General features: G+C 42.1%; 1 protein-coding gene across 5 annotated transcripts in view; it reads right to left on the bottom strand.

Moving 5' to 3' along the window:
- Positions 1-22,859, bottom strand: part of RAB27B (RAB27B, member RAS oncogene family) — a 120,948-nt gene extending 98,089 nt beyond the window's left edge. For 2 of the 5 annotated variants that reach the window (XM_078384126.1, XM_072992916.2), the window contains exons 1-2: positions 19,781-22,859; positions 19,576-19,663 (exon numbers count right to left, since the gene is read on the bottom strand). In XM_078384126.1, coding sequence (XP_078240252.1) covers positions 19,576-19,663; positions 19,781-19,868 — 176 coding nt within the window. In that variant the 5' untranslated portion in view covers positions 19,869-22,859. Of the gene's footprint in view, positions 1-19,575; positions 19,722-19,780 lie in introns of those variants that run through there. The other 3 variants (XM_020800293.3, XM_078384128.1, XM_078384127.1) reach the window with 3 other exon arrangements.
- Between the last annotated feature and the right edge of the window lie 955 nt (positions 22,860-23,814).

Genomic DNA, 23,814 nt, shown 5'->3' on the forward strand with positions numbered 1-23,814 from the left:
AAATGAATTCACCAACATGTGTGTATTTTTAAATGTGCAAAAGAAAATGCACACATTTCTAAAATGTGGACAAACATGCCTTATGCAATGAGTGCATGCATCTGAAAATGTGTAAACTGAAAATGTACAAATAGCTCACATAAATAGCTTATAAAAATAAATATGCATTTGTCTGTGAGGGAAACATCTGTACAGAACTGAGGCAGAATAAGATTCTTGTATCACCAAAAACAAAAAAAACTAGAAACTGTAATTTTAGAATGATCCATCTCTAAGACATGGAAGCATGCCGGATTGTTCAATATGGGCTGAAGAGGGAAGAGATAACTAAAGGCAATATTATTCTTAATTGAAGGCACTAGAAACCACAAATAACCCGGCTCCCACAAAATCTTATATATTTAATATAACATCACTAGCTGGGTACAGAGATAATGAGAAAAATTACTTAGGCAGCATCATAAAAACCCACCGGAAACTAAATTAGACAGAACATTGGAGAATATATCCCAGGAGGAAATGTTTGTCTAGCAGTAGATGCTTAGCTTCTGTAGTTATCAGTATCTGATACAAAGATTTAGGACGGCAGAGCTGGACTGGAGATTTTTTTAAAGATCTTATTTTCAATGCTTTGACATTTTCATGCACCAGTAGCCAAAATCCTGTTGTATTGATTATGCCTGCAGAAGAGTGATGATCTCATCAGCAGGCAAGATTTCCCATAAATTAAAAATTTCCATCTTCTCTCCTGGACTCTCATGCGATGAAAGTACTTACATGGGAGAGGGAAAAACTGCAGGAGCGTCTTTAATTACCTGAACCTTGTGTGAAATCTCTCCCTACCAGTGACATCATCACCCTTCCACAAGCATGATTTACGCAATGGGGTTTTGGTCGATGAGTGAGGAAATGGAGGGATTTCGAGAAGTATCCGAAGGAATATTGAATTGTCCTCTTCAAGCAAATTGGAAACAAGAATGGTGCAGAATTCTGTGTTAGCAAGGAATATACTAGACAATCTAGACATCAGTGGGTGGCAGAGAATGGAACCAGTATTGCTATTTTTCTGCAATTAGAAATGTTCATGAGGGACCAAAGGTATCACATGATTAGCTTGGGCTTATTGCTATTGAGTAAGACATTTTCTCGCTTCTCTGGCAAGTTCACCTGTAGTTGCCTAGAAGCTATTAGTGCTGTACTGGGTCAGTCTTTATCCAACATCCCCCCCCCCCCAGCTTCAGAATGTGATCTGGCTTTGAATCTGGAGCATAACAAGGCTGGTGTACAGAAAGAATTGGTTTACGAACAAGTAAAGGTAAAGGTTCCCCTTGACAATTTGTCCAGTCATGTCTGACTCTAGGGGGCGGTGCTCATCTCCGTTTCCAACCCATAGAGCAAGCGTTTTGTCCACAGACAATCCTCCATGGTCACGTGGCCAGCGCGACTAGACACAGAACGCTGTTACCTTCCCATCGTGGTGGTACCTATTTATCTACTTGCATTTTGCATTTTGCATGCTTTCGAACCACTAGGTTGGCGGGACCTGGGACAAGCGACAGGAGCTCATTCCGTTGCATGGATTCGATCTTACAACTGCAGGTCTTTTGACCTTGCAGCACAGAGGCTTCTGTGGTTTAACCCACAGCACCACCACGTCCCAAGCTATTACTTCTTCTTAATCCTTTCTTGCAACACCTAAGTCATAACTAAGTTACATTACAATTATAATGTAATGGAGGAAGACCACATTCCTTTCCCAGAGTGCTTCCAAGAGGTTGTTAATAATTAACAGAATATGTGTAGCCTCACTGTTTGGATGGCTGCTTGGATGTGTTTTACGGTACAGACTTGAAGCTTTTAGGACTCTGGTGTGTGTTTTCACAAAGCAGGTAAAATTAACAACCATAGTTGCTTTTGAACAGTAAGAAACTAAAAAAAACACCTGCTTCTCAAAACTGTAACTAGAATGGTAACTAACAATCAGAAGGGTGTATTTATTTATTAAACTTGTATATCAAATGAATTGGTGGTAAACACTACCCTGTTTACATCCAAAATGAAACAGATATAACCTAAAAATATTAAATAATATACTAAGTATTAGTACCGTGCAAACAAATAAGACAACCCACCACCAATAAATCAGGAAAAAAAAACAGTTGACGGGGGTGGGCAATATTATAATGGTAACTCAGTGTAATGTTAAGAGAGGATGCTCTCAAAGGCTTTAGTTTTGAGCATCCTCTTGAAAATTGTGAGGGAGGAGGCCACATACAGCTTCTCTGGGAGCCTATTCCAAAGAGACGAAGCCATAACAGAGAAGGCCCTGTTTCCATTTGATGACTTTCTGGCTTCCTTTAGTGAGGCATCCCAAAGGAGCATAGCCTGGAGGATTGGGTGTCATGGGAAAGATACTCCGACCAGTACCAAGGTTCCAAACCATGAAGGGCTTTATAAGTAAGAACCACCACCTTGAACCTGTGCAACACAGGCAGCCACTGCAGGCTGGCCAGAACCATGTAAACGTATTTGAACCTATTCATATTCAACACTAGTCTGTCTCCCACATTCTGTACCTGTTGAAGGTCCCGGGTCAGCTTCAAGGGTTAGGATAGCTAATTATTTTTAAAGTATTTCTCAAGCTCTGCAAGGTTATCTACTCTATGGATTAGTACCCTTTAGCACTGCCCAATATCATCTTGCATAATTACTCTGGCATAATGCAAACAGGGTAAATTTGAGGGGCTCAAACTGCCTCATTTTAAGTCACCTCCATAGGGATGAGATGTTGCACACAGAGTGATTTCTTAACCAGAGGCAATTTGCCTCCTAACATTATACTGTTTGCATTACACCAGATTAACTATGCGAGAAGAGTTTGGCCACTGGTGTTCATGGGTAAGCCACACTAAAATTCGAAGGGGGTGTCTTAACAGGGTACTATAACTTGGGACAAAATGTTGGGTCTGGTTTCCCCAAGAACTTCCAAACGATGCTTTGAGGATTTTTAAAGTATCGGAATAGCCAGCCCAAAGGCTATCCAGGGCTTTGACGTAATGAAGAGTAGCAAGCAAGGAAAAGGCGATTTCCTGCCTGCCGTTGAACTGAACCGTCATAAATGCAAAGGCCTCTCGGGAGGGTGGGAGTGGGGTTACTGTGGCTGTTCATTGCATTGATCTGAGTGCTTTTCCTCAACCCGGCTCGTTGCCATTGAACTGTGGACTATCCTCTTCAGAGCTTGACCGAGTTTCTGATTTTAACATCATTTAAGTGATGAAGCGGCAGTGTTACCAGCTCAGCATTCAGACCCAGCTGAGAAGGCCTACAACCCACACTTCTTTTCTGATGGAACTGACAGGCAGTGAACCTAGGAACCTCTGTTTATTGGCTTTGCTATGCTTTGCTTTTTTTGCTTATGGGTATTTATAAATTCTGAATACTTTGGCCATCTCATAAGAAGAGAAGACTCCCTGGAAAAGACCCAGATGTTGGGAAAGTGTGAGGGCAAGAGGAGAAGGGGACGACAGAGGATGAGATGGTTGGACAGTGTCACTGAAGCGACCAATATGACTTTGACCCAACTCCGGGAGGCAGTGAAAGACAGGAGGGTCTGGCGTGCTCTGGTCCATGGGGTCATGAAGAGTCGGACACAACTAAACAACTAAACAACAACATTTTTAAATTGCTTATCGCAGCCAGTGTAGTGTTGTGGACAGAGTGTAGGGTTGAAATATTTAGTTATAAAATATTTTAGACATGTCAGAACTGACTTTATGGCACATGTCTCTTCTCTCACATGCACATTGCTTACCTCTAAAGATTTGAAAGTGCTGTACAAAATTTTTAAATCCAGCATAAAATCATGGAATAAGCAACACCAGGGGTGGCTGCCCCACCGTGCCTGATGGTAGGACCACCTCTACTGTCCTGTGAGCTCTGCTTCCACCCATTTTCATTCCTCACCTATATAATTTCAACACCTTTTATCAGGTGGTTCTTTGAAGTAGTGCTCCAGAGAGAAGGAGTAGATTTGTATGACGGCCAAGCGATTGTGAACAAAATGTGAACAATATCCAGATTCAGCTGCCAGCTGTGAGAACAGGTTTTTCTTGTATTTCACTCAAGGACCAGTGGAGAGAGTTATACAAGAGACCAAAATAAATGTGCTTCCAGTGTGTGTTCAGGAGCAGCACACTCTTTGCTTGTTATGTACCCTACAGTGTATTTCTGATGTTTTGTGTAGTTAAATGACCCTTTGTGCGCAAGGGACTTCAGCAAATATAATGAGATTGTGTTGCAACAAAGAAGATAAATGCTAATAAATAAGTTTTAAATTGCTACGGAAATGTGAAACAGCATTTGTTCACTACTTCACTGGATTAAATTCTGTTTTTATTCTTTAGAGATATATATAAAATTGCTGTCTAGAAGTTATAAAGATTGTGCGTGAGTACACAACAGAATTCATGGTGCACAGATGTACAAAAATGTGTGCAAATATTTTGGGTCATGGAATGACTTCTGATTTACAGCAACTGTACAGATTAGTGACCTAACAAAAGGTGGGGCTAGAGATGGGCACAAACCTTGGTTTAGAGGTTCATGCCAGCTTGTACATATGGCACTACAAATGCCCCGTATTCCCTTCCCCTGCCTCCCTGGCCAAGGACCCACTCACTAGCCAGCACAGGATCCTCTCCTCCTTTTCAGCTGTTTGACCAATCCCTGGCAGGAGCACCAGTTGGCCTATTCTGCCTCTTTGTCTGAGTGGGCAATCAGCCAAGGAGGTGGGGCAGGGAAGTCCATGCTCCTGCCGGAGACTGGTCAAACATCCAAAGAGGAGGAGGAGGAGGGCACCCTGGCTGGTGAGTGGGAGATCCTGCCAGGGAGGCAGGGGAAGAGAATGTGCAGCACCTGTTGCGCCATGTGGATAAACTGGCACAAACCTCAGAACCAAGGGTCATGCCCATCTCTAGGTTGGACCAATAGGACAGCACCGACATGGAGCCAAGCAAGGATGGGGGAGTTTTTCCAAGACTTGGTACTACTGCCAGCAGGACTAGTGTAAAAAGGAGAGTTACGACTGGCAAGGTTCAAACTCCACTTCCTGCCTTGCTGCAAATGGCCCAATGGGCTTTAATATGGGAGTATCAAAAAGCCAAGAGTGAGGGAAGTCGACTATAGAGAAAACCATAGTCCTATCCTGCTTTTCCAAGCAAAACATATACACAAATACTTTCATGCTGAACCACTGACCCCTAGGACAGTAGCCATCTTGAGAGGTGCCTTCTACTGGAAAGGTGGAGCATATATGTAAATTTATGCATTCCCTATAGGGAGAAATGTGGCATATGAATGAATGAATGAATGAATGAATGAATGAATGAATGAATGAATGAATGAATGAATGAATGCCACAGGGAAGAGGGCATGGATTTATTCTCCATTGTGCCTGAGGTTAGGACAAGAACCAATGGGTGGAAACTCGTCAAAGGGAGATCCAGTCTGGAAATAAGCAGGAATTTCCTGACAATGGGAACCATTAAGCAGTGGAACAGCTTGCCTCCCAATGTTGTGGGTGGAGGTTTTCAAGAAAAGATTGGACAGCCATCTGTCCAGGATGGTATGAGGTCTGGGATGGTATGAGGTCTCCTGCCTTGGGCAGGGGGTTGGACTAGAAGACCTCCAAGGTACTTTCCAACCATATGATGAGTCTTTGATTCTGTGGAGTAACACTGACAGTGCCAGCTGGGAGTAGGTAAAGATAGGAGCTCAAGCTTTAAAACCACCCCCAACACACAAAAATCGACCCTTTCCATCTTCCAGGGAGCTTACCCTCAGAATGGACAGTTAGTCCATAGCATTTTCCAGAACCATCAGGTTATGCCCTGGAAATTGTAAACCTGAGCTTTAATGAGTCGGGTAATACACCTGCCCTTTCCTCTCCCTTTCTTTAGAAACATGGGTACATAGACAGCTACATTTATATAGAAAACCCTTTGTATAGAGAGGGGGAGAAAGTTATTTTACAACAATCATTCACGTTTCAAGAAGGTGGGACAACAGTGATTATTATTATGTACCATCAAGTCAATTCTGACCTATGGTTACCTTTTTCAGATTTATTTAGGTACAGAGTTACCAGAAATGATTTAATCATTCCCTTCTTCTGTAGGTGCTCTGGGGCCCAAAAGAGAACCCCAGAAACTGGGCCTCTCTGTGATTGCCCCCCCATTTCTGGAACAACCTCCTGCCCAAATCTGCCTGGCCCCTTCACTGCAAACCTTCAAATGATCCCTGAAGACATGACTTTTCCAGTGATTACATCATGATAGTGCAGTGGCAGTCTCAGCGTTTATTTCTGCTCTGCCAACCTGCCTTTTAAATTTGTGGTGTTGATGTTGATGGTATTTTGGTTTGTTGTTTTGATGAATTGTGATTGTATGTTGTAACTTTTGATTTTTGTATAACTATTAGGTTTGATTTTTTTTAAAAAAAAAATATCATTGTTCTATTGTTTTGTAAACCACCCAGTGTGGCCTTGCAGCCATATGGGTGGTATAGAAGTTGAACGAACGGACGGACGGACGGACGGACGGACGGACGGACGGACGGACGGACGGACGGACGGACGGACGGACGGACCGACCGACCGACCGACCGACCGACCGACCGACCGACCGACCGACCGACCGACAGACAGATAGATAGATAGATAGATAGATAGATAGATAGATAGATAGATAGATAGACAGGTAGACAGGTAGACAGGTAGACAGGTAGATAGTTTGTCCAAGGCTGCACAGACTGGCTGTTCTCCTGGAAGGCTCAGTGGAGAACTGAACTTTCAAACTGGTGGCATCATAGAAGCTCTTTATACTGTATCTTTTAAAACCAAATAAATCTCACACATATGTCAAGTTTTAACACGTTGCCTTAACATCCAATTATATTGTTCATGCGGTATTTCTTTCCCAGGTTCATGATGTGTTCCGTTTATACAGAAAGTTGAAAACACTGCCCCAAAGTTAGCTACATCTTTTCAAGGAATGTCCCGTTTTTCCTCTTTTTGTAGTTGAGTTGCCTATCTTGTGATTCTCATTAGCCCTGCTCACAGCAAGTGGCATACCTTTCATTTTAAGTCTGTCATGACCTCAGTTTCATTTGCAAGGAGTTGGATTATCTCCTTTATGTCTGGTAAAATGCTCCCTTGTGTGCGTGTTCAGAAATATTTAAAACATGTAGGATGCGATCTGCACACACTTCATTGGAAAGAAATAAAAAGTTTCAAGTATCTCCCCCACGAGGCTTTCCGTTTGTTCTTTGATTTAGGAAGTGCAAATTAGATAGCCTTTTCATTTCTTCCACATCCACCTGCCCACTCATTTTTTAATATCTAATTTGTAACTCTGCAAAAACTGTCATTTGCCCTACAGAGGGGGAAAACCTACATGTCGGCATACCGTTCTTAAACACCAAAACAGCTATCATCTGGTTGGACTCTCTCCATTCTTAAATAATTGCTAAATTTGATTTGGGGACAGGATGCTGGTGAACAGATGGCAGGGAAGGGGTGCACCTCTCTTCTTATCTTGTCTCTGCATCCTAAGGGCACAAGGCTCTTCACAGAGGGAGGGGCTCTCTCCTTAGTCCAATTATCATTGCTTCAGAACTGCTTTCCAGTCTTTAGGTAAGTCAGAAGGCATCCCTCATTTCTGAGGCTGCATGGCTCAATCCACTCAGAGACAACTCCCAGTTATCAAATGGTTGGGAAACTGATGGTTGTTGTGGGTGTTTCGGGCTCTTTGGCCGTTTTCTGAAGGTTGTTCTTCCTGACGTTTCGCCAGTCTCTGTGGCCGGCACCTTCAGAGGACTGGTGTAGGAACTCTGTCCATGCTCTGTTGCTGTTTGTTGGATAGTTGAGTATTTATAGCTGTGAGAACAGCTTTTGTCTTTTTTCAGGAGATAGGGTGATCAGCGTGTTTTTTGTTGTGATAAGGGAGGAGAGATTATCTGTTACTGAGATTGATGGGTGTCGTTAGCTGGTCTTTTCTGTGTGTGCAATGATCCCTGGTCCTTGTGGCTGGGTAGAGTTCATGGGCCTCTATTTTTCAAATTTTTATTTTATTTATACCCCACCCATCTGGTCTAAAAGACCACTCTAGGTGGCTTCCAATATAGTAAAAACAGTGAAATAATACAAAAACACACAAAAATTACATAAATCATATTGTAATAAACAGAATACAGCAATAGAATAGAAAATACATAAGGAGAGAATAAATACTGAGAGCCAGGCCATGTTTAGTTTTAGGCCTTCTTCCTTTTTGTTGAAGTTCTGTTGATATTTATGGATTTCAATGGCTTCCCTGTGCAATCCAACATAATGATTGCTGATGTTGTCCAGTACTTCAGTATTTTGAAATAGAATTTCATGTCCAGCTTGTTTTAGGGCATGTTCAGCTACTGATGGGAAACTGATCAGAAAAGACTGTTGATTGCCTTGCAACCTCCTTCCTTCCTTCCTTCCTTCCTTCCTTCCTTCCTTCCTTCCTTCCTTCCTTCCTTCCTTCCTTCCTTCCTTCCTTCCTTCCTTCCTTCCTTCCTTCCTTCCTTCCTTCCGACCGACCGACCGACCGACCGACCGACCGACCGACCGACCGACCGACCGACCGACCGACCGACCGACCGACCGACCGACCGACCGACCGACCGACCGACCGACCGACCGACCGACCGACCGACCAACCAACCAACCAACCAACCAACCAACCATTTTGGAGTGTTGGGCTCATCCTGTTTTGGGATTAGCATTGCATCTATGTGTGCCCATCTGTTTTCCATTAGTTCAACCTTGCCTTGAAAGAATTAAGTACTGCTTAACTGCATGAGTATCCTCCATGACTCTTTCTCTCTCCTGTGCATGCTCATAACTTCCTATAAAATTTAAGATACAAATTTTGAACCCAGAATCTCATGTTAGAGAAAAGATAGCGCTCCAGAGACCTTCCAGATGTGCTGACATTATATGGAAGATTATCATACAGGCCCCCTTTTTAGTAGCTCAACTGGGTGAGGGGAGGCAAAAAGTTAGGCTGCAGTAAAAGATTAATAAAATCTGCTTTGCTACTGGTTATCAGCACTGAACGGGACACTCAGGCAGCAAAGCAGTGTTGTGCCAATGGACAAAACAATTATACAAAAATACTCAGACCCCATTAAACCACAACGCTACCCCTTTGGTGGCCAGACCCAGATCCACAGTCCTTCAGTCTTACTACAGACACATGAATTGAAGAACCACAATAGATCTGTCTGACGGTACATACACTCCTGAGCTGCATGTCTGAGAGAAATGTAGAACTGTAGAGTTGGTACTCTCAGTCCCCAGTCCCAGCCAAGGCGAGGAATCCATAGCTTGAGCATCCTCCACTAATGGCCATCCAAGCGGTGTTTAAAAACCTCAAGAAAGCAGAGTCCAACCCCTTCTGAGGTAACTAAAGAAGTTAAAATGTTCTTTCCATCAAGACTTTCTTCCTGTATTTAACTACAAGCCCTTTGTTGTTGTTTCTGCTTTCTAATGTATCCTTCCATCAAATAGATTAAGATTAGAGTTTAGTCTTTTTCCTGCCCTCCAGGTTTTCTATGATATTTCCGCTTTTTTTTCCATCTGCCCAGCCTTCAGCTCATCTTCTAATTCATCTCTGCCTCTGGCTCTTGGTTCTCTTGCCAACCTAAGCAGCTTAGTCTGTTGTCAGACTTCCAGGCTTCTGGTGAGCACATTTTGTGCCTCTTATGGATCTGACCCACAATTAATTTGCCAAGCCAGGTAAGAGCTATATCCTATCACAAAAAGACAAAAAAGCGATCACTCTCCTCCCATAATTTTGGGTCAGATGCAAACTCCCTACCTAACTAATTTCACCAGCTTTTTGCAAGGATGAAAAGAGGGGAAACCAGGTACACCGGGATTAATGCTTTGTGAGAAGGCTGCAGTGGGAATAAATAAAGAACAATGCATTTAGAAGAGTTGGGATAATTTGGTATTTGCTGGCAGAATTCTGTAAGCAACTGCTGAGCTTGTTGACTACAAAATAGTCGCAAATATTGAGACTTGAGATAAGATCATAAATGTACTGGACCTAAGGTTGGGAGCTACTGATCTAGAGCAACAAAAAAACAAGTCTGTTCTATCTCCTGCAAGATAGCTCTTGGGATATTTAAAGACTCACATTTCTCTTTAATTATCTGCATTCCAATTATCTGCAAACCTTTCTCATAGGACTTGGCTTCCAGACCACAAACCACCCTGGCTGCCATCTTCTTGACACATTCCACTTTGTCAATGTCCTTTTGAAAAAGTGGCATTCAGAACTGGATATGTTATAGGAGCCCAGTGGCAGAGTGGTTAAACTGCAGTACTGCCGTGGAGACTCTGCTGATGACCCAGGTTTGATCCCAACGGGCTCAGGTAGCCGGCTTGAGGTTGCCTCAAGCTTCCATCTTTCAGAGGATGGCAAACTTGAGTAGCCAGTTGGCGGGGAGAGGGGGGAATGTGTAGCCTGCATAACTAAATTATAAAGCACCCAAAGAGTATATACAAGCAGCACTCATTGCTTTTGCTTTGCTTTATCACAGCACAGAATAGAGCGTAATGATTGCCTTGTAACTTAGATATGGTGCTTCAAACAACACAACTTGATGTATTATTATTATTATTATTATTATTATTATTATTATTATTATTATTATTATTATTATTATTATTATTATTATTATTATTATTATTAGTAGTAGTAGTAGTAGTAGTAGTAGTAGTAGTAGTAGTAGTAGTAGTAGTAGTAGTAGTAGTAGTATTGCATCTGAATTGTACTTGTTGAACTCTATTAAGGGTTCAAATACACAGCAGGAACAGTATGGTTTGCCCCACTAAGCTCCATCAGCAGAAGCTGCCTTAACAAGGTGCTAAAAAGTGCTAACTGGCAATTTCTATCTCTTTCTCTTTTAATTGTTCCCCTAACTGCTCTAGCAAAAATCTGGATGTGATCAAATCCACATCCTGTGGAATGGCCCGGTGCAATCTGTTTCCCAGGGATCACATGAAGCACCGGAAAATATGTTTCAGCTCAACCACAACCCGTATCCACGATGGGCCTTTTCAGTTCAGCTGTAAGGCTTCTTCTTTTGGGGGACAGGCTGAGGCGATTCCCTGGCAGACAGAGGGGTCACTTTAAGGAAGCTTGTTCTCCTTAAAGTGACCTTTTCTGGTGCAATCAGATCCATACCTTTGCGGCCACCTAACCACATTCTCTGTTTCAATGCTTCTCTACACTCAACTTGACGTTGAGTGTAGGTTTTAATTTGAATTAGGATAAATGGCCAATGTAGTCACACAGCAGTATGTTTTCCAAACATACTGCTGTTGGGCCGCACTGCTGTTATCCTACACTTGTACCTTTGCTTTTGCTTTATTTTGGAGGAGGGTGAAAAGACACACAAAGGCATTTATCCTCTGTTAAATTTCATCTTTCTGGCTATGACCCATCATTCATTCCCCTTTGGCTTTGACTCAGCTTTGAATCTTGATTCTATCTTCCAGACTGTGAGCCATCTCTCTCCCTGCTTGATGTCCATCAGCTTAAACGCTCACCACTGTGTGTGACCAAGAAATTAATCCCGGGCAAAGATCAGGCTATGTCGATAGAAGCAGAGCAGGTCAGACCATCAGTGGCTGGAGTCATCAGGAGAAGTTAGCCATGCAGAGCTAATGGTGTGCAACCCCTGCCCTTACTTCAGCTCAAATACCATTTGGTGTTTATGAAGGAAAGGGTCTCTTGCTTATGGGCAGGAGGAGACAGTCATGACAAATAGGAGTGGCAGAGGACAACACGGGCGTTGGAACCACTGTCGGAAGGGTCTGAATTTGAGGCAAAGTTTGCCAGGAATTTTTGAGTCCGACGGAAGGGAGGGTTGAATTTTTTTTTTTTTAGATTCCATGACCTGAATGTCACTCTGAATGTCACGCTACATGGTTTGGGAGTAGCTCTGTAGCAGACAAAAAAGCTCTACATAGAACCATTAAATTTGCCCAAAATATCATCGGGCTCCAGCTACCATCCCTGGATGACATCTTCACATCCTGCTGTCTGAGGAAGTCACACAGCATCCTGAGAGACTCTTCCCATCCTGCTTACAACTTCTTTGAACTGTTACCGTCTGGCAGAAGATATAGACCAATTAAGACTCGGACCACACGTTTTCTAAATAGTTTTTATCCCAGAGCTATAATTGCAATTAATAATGAGCTTAAAGACCACCAGTAGTGAATAATTAGTTGGACTGTGTTACTTGGCCTGCGGTGTAGATGTTTGTATTTTCAGTGGGGGACTTTTAGTGGGTGGGGAGTGTTTGGGGAATTTTATGTATGTGCATGTGTCTGGTCTCTGGGTGTCTGTGAATTTCGTTGTATGGGTAAACTGTGTATATACTTACAATGACAATAAATTATTATTATTATTAATTATTACAATGCCCAACCCAGACATGCACTCCTATGCTTTTTCCAACAAGAGCTGATTAACTTTATCAATGAATGGGAGTAGGGAGAGAGGATGTTCAAGGTTTTACAACCTAGAATGAAGGCTGGAGAAGATGCGGCTGGGAGGGACCTTTCTGTACTGGGGCGACTATCCACCTATCCATCAGTAACCAATGGTTCCTCCCCTGCCTCTGAGTTCAGAGAGAGCCCCGCCTCTCTTCTGAGAGCTTCCACCCTCTCTTGAGTCTGCTGTTGCCTGTTGGAAGCAGTCAGTTTCTCCGTTTGCTATTTGATCTGTTCACAACTGTAAATAAAGAAAATAGTTTTTACTCTTTCTACTACTAATGTCTCGGAGTGAGTAATTGAGAGAAAAGGGATGAGAAATTAATGAGATTAATAATAATTAATGAGAAAAGGGAGGGGACTACTCTGGGGAACTCGAAGTTATTCTGCTCCGTGCATCTCTGCACTTCTCCTATGTAGCTACAGGAATTTAACCCAAATTCAAAATTGTGCAACAGAGAAAACTGAATGTTGGAGCAACGTTTGAATATGTTCTATCTCTAATACTGATGGCCTAACTATATGTTATAAAGTTACTGTAGCTCCCATTAACAGGCATCTTGCCAGTAACTTCTGACAAATGAAACACATGCCATGACTATAATAGTATCTGGTATTTATGCTAGCTGAGTTTGGGACGAAAGCGTTGATAAATCTAGACAACATCTTAAAAAGCAGAGACATCACCTTGCCGACAAAGGTCCACATAGTCAAAGCTATGGTTTTTCCGGTAGTGATGTATGGAAGTGAAAGCTGGACCATAGAAAGGGCTGACCGCCGAAGAATTGATGCTTTTGAACTGTGGTGCTGGAGGAGAGTCTTGAGAGTCCCCTGGACTGCAAGGAAAGCAAACCTATCCATTCTTAAGGAAATCAACCCTGAGTGTTCACTGGAAGGACAGATCCTGAAGCTGAGGCTCCAATACTTTTGCCATTTCATGAGAAGAGAAGACTCCATGGAAAAGACCCTGATGTTGGGAAAGTGTGAAGGTAAGAGGAGAAGGGGACGACAGAGGGCGAGGTGGTTGGACAGTGTCACCGAAGCGACCAACATGAAATTGACCAAACTCCGGGAGGCAGTGGAAGACAGGAGGGTGTGCTCTGGTCCATTGGGTCATGAAGAGTCGGACACAACAACTAAACAACAACAAATGCTAGCCGAGTGCAGCAGAGTGGTGCTGGCCTTATAACTGAAGAAGAATAGCTATCCCAGAAACTTGTCAATAGGATTTAAAAAACCCAAAACCTTACACTTGATGCTTCAGGAAACCTCTTCTGGGAGAGTGCAAGAGAAAGAGCCCTAAACATGGCTACTGAAGCTCTCACTGCTTGTTTTGTATGCATGGGAGTAAGCTGCCTCTAACAAAGATTATGAAAACTGCATTGCTTCCAAGAAAAAGAAGGAGGTAAATCCCCTAGCAAGCAGCATATTGGTGTGAAAACTACAGCAACCTATACAATCAGAAGAGGCAAGATGGAAGGAGATGTTCCTAGCTGTATATCTACCTGTGTGTGTATCCTCCCACCCCCACATCCTGGTTCTCTCCAAGAAAACTTTCCCTAGTGACTGCCTGCTGAGTGGGATTTTTAAATGGAGTGTTGCACTGAATGTATTTCAGAGTTGCTTATGTTTTTAGTATTATATTCATTCAATCACAGTTTTAGTACTTGCAAACTAACTGTTGTTAGATTGAATCCTGTCTTTTAATTGTTCTAAGCTGCTCTAGGTTCTTTTTAAGGAGAAAGGTGGGTTAAAATATTTTAAATAAATGCATGCATTGATGTTCAGATTTCTAACAAGGATGCCATTATAGCTGATGTACCTTTAAACATGACAACAAGCCACATATTCATTCTACTAAACTTTAACAGGAAGGTGTGTGGAGAAGAAAGGAAGGAATGGATTGGCAGTAATCAGGTTCCTCTTTTAATGCTTTTTATTATGGTAGTTACGGCAGAGATCCTGCAGGAAAAACAATGTACATTTGGCTGGACAGGCCCTAGCAGTTTCTCAAATATACCAGTCTTGTGCACAAACACTCTACCCACCACAATGACTAGGATTTTGCAGGTAATAAAAAGGAGGACAGGAGGAGAGGGGGAGGCGGAGGAGTAGTGGGGATGATAATGAAATAATTTGTGAGCAACTATTATTGTCCTGCAGAAATACTCTGGGATGACATCTGTGCACAACCGAACATGCTGATGATCTTCCACTTGAATTTCTAAAACCAAATTTTTAGCCATTAACATATGGGTAATAATGACTTATTTCAGCCCCTGCAATATAGAAAGTATTTGTTTTAGTGTCTCTGAAAAGGAAGGAAGGAAGGAAGGAAGGAAGGAAGGAAGGAAGGAAGGAAGGAAGGAAGGAAGGAAGGAAGGAAGGAAGGAAGGAAGGAAGAAAGAAAGAAAGAAAGAAAGAAAGAAAGAAAGAAAGAAAGAAAGAAAGAAAGAAAGAAAGAAAGAAAGAAAGAAACACTCATGCCCCAAGGAGCTTGCAGTCTTAGAGTGAGGAAGAGACTAGCAAATTTTGAGAACAAGACATTAGAAGTAGCCTGTAAATTCTTAACTAACGTGAGTCTACGAGTGTCACAGAGCAAGTTTCTTTCTCCTCTGGGATTTAGTAGATTAACTTGCTTTTTAAAGTGTTTGCTCTTTGCAATTTAAGAAAAACCTGCTTTGATTTCATGTACCTAAAAAGCCTGCTTCAGTCACTTCTCTGCAACGTGAGCATGTTTTCAGCTCTCATTACAGCTCCAAGCCCTGTTTCTGGCCTTAAAGGGGTTTCTGTCAGGGTGAGGGATGAGAGCATGCTTTTTGAAACCTATGGTATAAAATCATCCCAGACAGCAGCACCGCTTCTAACTCTGATTGAGAAGACAACAATTACGACCACAAATATCCTACCTGAATCTCAAACTCTGACAGCAACCTTATTAAATTCACTAGGTAGGAATTTGGCTTGCTGCATTTGTGACCCAAAGAAAATGCATGCTGTCAAAGGGATTTCAGATCTGTTGAACAGGCCATCTTCCTTTTGTGATAAGTTAAAAAAAATCCTAGATCAATTGAAGTTGCCAGCTCCCATCAAAGCAAGTGCCCAGCAGTTCAGAATCTTTTGTGTGTTCAGCCAGAACTTGAAGGAAGCCATATTTTTCTCTTTCATAGAATGCCTTCAGGGCAACACTTTTCCTGGATCCTCCACTGGAAAAATCACTCTTTCTATGTACTGCCCTTGCACGGTTGCCCTATTTCTCATAAGGTTTTATGGTCTACTTAACAAAGCTTGGCTCCCAGCACTGAAAAATGCAGGCTGCAAAAGGTCTAATGAACTCTACCCAGCCACAAGGACTTGTGATCACTACACACAAAAGACCAGATAATGACACCTATCAATCACAGTGACAGATAATCTTCTCTCCTTATCACAACAATGCATCCACAACAAAAACACACTGATCACCATAATCACCCATCTCCTGAAAAGGACAAAAGTTGATCCCACAGCTATAAATGCTCTACTCCTAAACAAACTACACCACAGAGTGCTACTCCCATCCTCTGAAGATGCCGGCCACAGAGACTGGCGAAACATTAAGAAGAACAACCTTCAGAACATGGCCAAAGAGCCCGAAAAACCCACAACAACCATTTTATGGTCTATGTCAAACAAGCTGACTTAGGCTTCTTCGAGACAGAATGTTCATCTATGTACCCACTTCTCTGCTGTCACTACTGTTATTTTCCTACTATTCACAAAATGTTGTCCTTGTCCCAGTTAGTACAGTCCACATTTTCCATTGTTTTCAGTGGTTTGTTTGTTTGTTTAAAATATTTAAATTTTCTGTGTTTTTTCATCCCCTCTGCAAGGCATGGTTTATTTTTGTCTTTGCTTGTTCCAGGGAACAGGGTTTTAAGCTATGGCACTCCTCATGGTTCCCATTCTCATGGTCAGATCACTTCACTAGTATGCCAAGGGATCATGGGTTTTGTAGTCCAAAATACCTGGAAGAATACTAGACTTCCTGTCAGTGTTCCACTGCTACAAATACGGAAGAGCTTCCTTCTTCCTATTCATGGACAAACAAAACAGAGGCAGTTCAGGAAGGAGAAGAGTTCTAGCCTCTCAAAAATAGTGCCTAAAAATTGCCAGAGGAGAAGCTGTTTTCAGCTATGACTTTTAAAAATATTGTTTAAATGTGAATCCTGGTAAGCTCCACTTTCTCTTGGGATGAACTGTGCCTAACTGGAAGGGAACTCTAGCCCCAGCTACACTGATCCCTCACCACTCTGGGATTTATATTTTCCTGATTATTTCTGATCAATTATGCTTATCACACTTGAACAAACCATGAACAAAGCCAGCACGTTGGATGAAACACACTTTGCTTGGGTGGTGGCCTTGAGCAGAATATATTTTCATCACCTAGACATCAGGAAGGAGCCTGTGTGGTCGGCAACGTTCTGGGCTGCAACACCTGAATGCTAAATCAAAGCATGTGACTCCAGTTGAGTGAAACATGAGGTCTGAGAGGCCGCTGTTGAATATTTTCATAATTCAGGTCTGAACAGGGCACTAGCTGAGCAACCCTTCCTTAAGCAGGAGCTGGGCGCAGCATCCTCAACATGGAAATCTCAAGCAGTGAGGAAGACCCGGCTGCTAACAAATCCCCAAATGTAGGTAACATTCAATTATTCATGAGTCCTCTTCTCCATAGAATGAGAAACAAGGCATATGGAGCAGAAAAGAAGAATGGGAGGTTTCTGTTTGTACTTTCTTAATTGGGTGCCCTAATATTAGAAAGACTGCTAAAGGAGTAGAGGTACACCAAGGTAGGGGGAAAACATCTTGATTGGCATTCCCCAATGTGGGAGCCTCCAGTTGCTTTGGACTGAAACTCCCATCAGCCACATTAGCATAGCCATGATCAGGGATAATGATGTTTCTAGTCTCAAACATATAGAGGGCAAAGTGCAGGGAGGCGGAAGCCTTAGATCAGCAGTTCCCAACCTTGGGTAACCCTGGTGTTCTTGGACTTCAACTCCCAGAAACCCTGGCCAGCACAGCTAGTGGTGAAGGCTTCTGGGAATCATGGTCCAAGAACCCCTAGGTTACCCAAGGTTGGCAACCCCTGCCTTGGTCGACAGTACTGTTTGCCATGCGTGTTCCATATGCCTCTCATAATCATTAAATGAAAGGGATTATTTTTCTGCTGCTGCCCATCTCTCATTAACTCCCCTTCATCGGGAATTGTTTTACAAGAAACTAGGCAGCTATTTAACTCTCCATATAGTTTTCACCAAGCAGTGCACAAATCGCAATTTCAGTGAAAGCACCATGACGATGACATCAACTTAGGTGGCCTAAGATCCAAGCAGGGAGGTTGTTCTTGTAATTCTGGGGAAAGCGTCCCCTTTTTTTGGATCACAAGCCACCTCTGTTTGCCAAATAGTTCATATTATTTGAAAATTAAGAGGAAGTAATCCCTGATATAAAAACAAACATAAGAACACATAGACAACATAACCGTTTTCTTCATACAATTACCAGACAGAATATTCACAAATTCAGACAGTTTCATTTACTGATGAAAATAAATTGGCTAGGAAACAATTTCCCTTCTGCATATGTATATCATAGGAAGCTCATCAACCATATCCAAGGACTGTTATGTCTTTTAGCAATTTCTGGCTCCTCAGCCAGATGCCTATCCCACTGAGTTATCCAGCCAGTTAATAGGCCTTCTATTTTGGGCTTAAACGAGCAACAGATCCAGAGTTGGTAATCCAGTTTGCCGCGATACAGTCAAAAGCAGTAAACAGGTGCCCTCCATACCAGAGAGGCAGTGGGGAGTGAGAGTGAGGTGATACACACAACTCTTTCTCTACCCTTTGTTCTCCCATTCCATTGCCTACCAGTACCTCCAACTGCTTCCCCACTAAATATGCTTTACTTACCCCACAACAGCTAGAAAAGTGTTAGGAGAAAGTAGATCCATCAGTAAAATGAGGACACTCCTCTTTTATCCTGCCCCCCCTTTTTTGCTGTACATGCCATTTTATCTTGATTGTTTTTCCACTTGCTTGCTGGTGACCAAGTCCATGGACCCAGTTCCCTTGCAGAACATTCAGTACGGGGAGTTGTCCCTTGATCTTTTTGAAAAAGTATCAAGTTGCAAGTGAGTCTCACCTGCAGGATGCGATAGGTAGACCAGAAAGGTAGCTATCCTAACTCAGAAAGACTTTGCTCTGACTGAACTGCTTAGGATTTCAGCACACCCCTTACTACAGAAGAGTGAGTCTCTGAGTAATATTCCTTACCGCTCGAAATCTAGGCCTCTGCATTTCATTCAGCCCTTATGTGGAAGTATTGCTTGGCATGTGAGATATTCCTTTGCAATGACTTGCTCTCATGCGAACGAAACCGACATAAAGATTGGAGACGTTTTCTATACAGCATGACAGGATTGTTTGTAAAGGTCTTGGAAAAGCATGGAGGGAACACCCACCCAGTTCTTCAGGGTGATACTTTAAATGCGAAACCCCTTGAAATCTCATTCCCCATTCATCGAAATAGTCAGAAGCCTATTTAATCAAACGGAAGTCAAGGAGACTCAACTGAATTATGGTCAGGTACTTTGGCTTCCAAACCGTCACTGTTTCCCCCCTCTGATTTTAACCCAAGTCATTCTTGCTTGAATTTCACTGCCTTATCTCTTGCATTACCCTCAGTGCTTGGAAACCTTAGTTGCTGAACAACAACAGAAAATCATCTCTAATCATAAAAAAGCAAGTAGTGCATGTGTCTCTCTAGACTTTTCAGGCTGTTCTCTATGTTTCTCCCATCACATATATAACCATTTTGTTTCATAGATTCAACCCCAAGAGGGTTGGCTGGAGGAAATGTTTTGCAAAGGGAGAGGTGGAAACCCTAATGAGCAGCGTAAGGAAAATAATACAAAATCTACTTACACTTCCAGGCGTGAAATAATCCCTCTGGATTCTGTCAGCAGGAAAATAACTAGCCCATTTCTTTTTGGCACTGTTGCTTCTGTCTGCTCTATGGACAGAGGAAAACACAGGTATGAGGCAGGATGACTACAGGCACCAGAGATCTGGCAATGCAGCTGACTGGAAGGTTGAGGATGCTGAAGATATGAAGCAGATAAACGGATACCTTGCAAGGAGGCTCCTGCAGCAGCAGCCGCTGCTACCCCTTCTCTTGTGTAACAGCAAGAGCTGCTCTGTCTCCCTACCACTGACATGCTATCAGGCAGCAGCTCCAAAATGATGCCTGTGAGGTCCTAGTGCCAGCGTTTCTCTGTACCAGTTCCTCTCACTTTTTCAGACTGCTTCAAGTTGCCGTTGAGTGTGGGAAAAGGAATGGCATACTTAAATTAAAGCAAGAATCATTTGGCTCCAACAAGAAAACTCTTATTTGCTCTTTTGAAAATAGTAGTGGGGGAAGGGAGAAGCCGGAGTAATTTGCTCCAACTGCAGAACATCAAAACAGGTGCTTACTGTCCAAAGGAAAAATGATGTAAAGGAATAACTAGGGCCAAAATTCTACACATAATATCTACACCCTAAACAAACATGTGCAGATTATTCTACAAGTATCCCTGATATGGTGTAGTGTTTGTACTGAGGGAGCATATAGCCTTCTATTTAGATTTTTTTCCAACATCGTATAAAAAAATTAAAAACCTCAAAAATTAAAGTGAGAAAGCACTGGGGGGGAAACACGAAGGTTTGAGAATGATGGATGGATAAAACAAAGGGGAAAGGAAGGAGAGAATGAAGTGAGCAGAGAGCACAGGTGAAAAGGGAAGGCTGGTGGTTTTGGGGATAAAATCTCAGGGAGCATTTCTGGAGATGCATAGACAGGAGGTGATCGGATGACTGAGTACACCCTAGGACATCCAGCAACAAATACCCTGTTCATGTGTGGATGCAGGGATAATCTATTCAAATATGTCCCAGACCACTCCCAGAATGACCAGGGACAAAACAACAGTGTGGATGAGCCCTTACGTTTGGTAATACTCTAGCGGGAGATACTACGGCTTGGTTTCTATGTCTTGATGTCTCCGGTGTTGTGTGCCTGGAGGGATAGAATCGTAAGGACAGGAAACACACATTTGCCCATATGTGTGAGCTGAACCTCAGTCTTACTTAGAGTAGACCCATTTTTTAAAAATTGGAGTTACTAGTTGTGACTAGCTTGGGCCATTGATTTCGATGGGTCTGCTCTAAGTAGGACCACGTTTGGATCCATCCAGGGTTTTTGAAATCATTCCTCATTGTGTCAGAGTGTTGGCTTTGTTTTGGGTTTTGATGAAGAGCTCCACGGATGTTCATGAAGGTGTGAAATAGTTCTTGCATACTAAAAATATATAACCCTTCCCTTGAAAAGATTCCAAAATTGTTCCAAGCTAACAGAGGAGACATATGCTTATTTACATCCTTAACAGGGTCTCGACTCAATGATCTGTAGGGTCCCTTCCAGCTCTAAAATGATTATCATTTATGGTATATTTGAGTCTATTTTTCCAAACCACATCCTAGAATTTCTGTCTCCTCTTGTCTCTCCTAGAATGGCTGCTGGACGACCATAGATAGACAAAGCTGTACAGTTTTTACCAGACAGTTTCACACAGTCCAGGTTCTAGGTTCTTCAAAAGTTTGTTTGCTAGCAACATGGGCCCTACCAATAGCCAGAGGGAGGGAGCTACATCAGGAGCAGGTGGTGGGTATCGTGAAAAGGAAGAAATGTATTATTTCATCATTGGATAGTTCAATGGTTGAGATATGGGGCTACAGAGGGAGGAGTTGGGAGTTCAGTTCCCCACTGTGCCTTTTTGGGAGGGAGTGGATCCAGAGGGTCTCTTTCAGCTCTGCAGTTGTAAGATTATACGTAGTGTATGATTATTGTTTGTAATTATTTTTATTATTTACATCCAATAACAGTGAGGTGTGTTTTTGAGATTTTTCTGTTCCGTATGCCCAAATTAATTGCTCTGCTTTAAATATACTGTACTTGGATCTGGGGGTGTGAAGAGTGCCATTTACTGCTCCACCTTGAGGAGTAAGTATGCCCTTGCTAAGGAATCAATTGTGGTGGTGGAGGAGACTCTTGAGGAGACTTGAATTGGAGGAGACTCTTGAATTGTGGTGCTGGAAGAGACGCTTGAGAGTCCCCTGGACTGCAAAGAGAACAAACCTATCAACTTTGAAATCAACCCTGAGTGCTCACTGGAAGGACAGATCCTGAAACTGAGGCTCCAATACTTTGGCCATCTCATGAGAAGAGACAACTCCTTGGAAAAGACGCTGATGTTGGGAAAGTGTGAAGGCAAGAGGAGAGGGGGATGACAGAGGACGAGATGGTTGGAGAATGTCACTGAAGCGACCAATATGGATTTGACCCAACTCTGGGAGGCAGTGGAAGACAGGAGAGCCTGGCGGACTCTGGTCCATGGGGTCACGAAGAATCGGAAACAACTTGATGACTAAACAACGACAAAGGAATCAAGAGCAGCAGGTTTGCATGCATGTGAATGGAGCATAAGGATTCTGCATGCACCTCAGATCTGGATTTGGCTGGGGTTGGGTGGGGGTCTCCAGGTGTCATTTAATTTAATTCTTTCTTTATTTTTCTTTCATTTATTATTTGTTTTATTATTGTATGTGTTATGGACTGTTTGTAGAATCCTTATGTTTCGTCGTATACACCTTATTGGAAGCCGCCCAGAATGGTCGACCAGACCAGATGGGTGGGATATAAATCAAATCACATCAAATCACATCAAATCAAATCAAATCAAATCAAATATCAATCAATCAATCAATCAATCAATCAATCAATCAATCAATCAATCAATCAATCAATCAATCAATCAATCAATCAATTGACATTTGCCGCCACCACTGCTTGCCATGACATTGCTCTTTCTGTCCTTTTGCTGAAAATCCAAACCAGTCAATTTTTTGCATTAAATGACGAGGTATAGGACGAAACTGTATTAGGACTCTCCTGCACTTCTTTTTACAGCAATATTCAACAAGGTTCAGATTCCAAATGGCTGGGTTTTCTTTCTCTTTTGAGAAACACAGGTTAACAGAAGAAGGAAGCTGAGACTGTGCCAGTGGCCTTAAGGATGGGAGGGATTAACCCTTTCTTATGATAAGCATTACTTTTATTAGGATCAGCTTCAAATTTACAAAACATGCAGGTTATGTAGTTCTCCAGTACTCTTCGTCAGACTAGGCGCTTTTTAAAAAAAGACACTAGGGTTTGCAGTGCAAATAATTGGCAAGGTGTTTGGTAAGCCATCTAGAGTGGTCATTGACTAGATAGGCAGGATATAATTAATTAATTAATTAATTAATTAAATAATTAAATTAATTAAATTAATTAATTAAATAATTAAATACATAAATAAATAAATAAATAAATAAATAACTATTTTCATGTCCCAAGATGGATAATGGGGGTTTGTTTATTAAGTTGGAGTCACACAGGTATCGCATGCAAAGCACATTGGGAAGACGACAGAATATGGAGAGTTCCTTCCTTTGCCAACATAAAAGTCAGAAGCCACACATGCATCTTCATCTGGCCATAGGCAAAATGGACCTAATGATAATGACTCCATTTTTTAAATGATTAATGTACCTTTTAGTAGTCTAATAAAGGTATTCCCCATCCATGTTTCTAGATTTTCTGCAAGGACCACATGACTTCCTCCCCCCACCACCACCACTGAAAACACAATTTTTAAAAGCTTTAAAAATCACATTTAGGCCATTGATAATTGTTCAGGGTACATCCTTCAGAGACAGAGTTGATAAGGTCAACATTCTTAGATAATTTAAAACCACAGCTCTGAAACTCATCCAAAAGAAAGTGGGAAGAAAGAAACCGGGAGGGGCACTATTTTGCCTTTTTATTTGTCCTTTGTTTCCCCTTTTCTGTTTCCAATGTGATGATAGATAGATGCAAGCCCCTCTTCTGAGAAGTGGCAGGAAGTAGGTCTGGAGAGAGAACTTTTTTAAAAGATGGGACATGATGGGGATCCTTGATCTTGTGTCCCGCTACTTCAAGGTCCTCCTGAACCTGCTTGAAGGCATGGTGTTCCTGCCATCTTATAATAATAATAATAATAATAATAATAATAATAATAATAATAATAATAATAATAATAATAA

The sequence above is a fragment of the Pogona vitticeps genome, chromosome 2 (assembly GCF_051106095.1).
Source record: "Pogona vitticeps strain Pit_001003342236 chromosome 2, PviZW2.1, whole genome shotgun sequence".
NCBI classification, from domain to species: domain Eukaryota; kingdom Metazoa; phylum Chordata; class Lepidosauria; order Squamata; family Agamidae; genus Pogona; species Pogona vitticeps.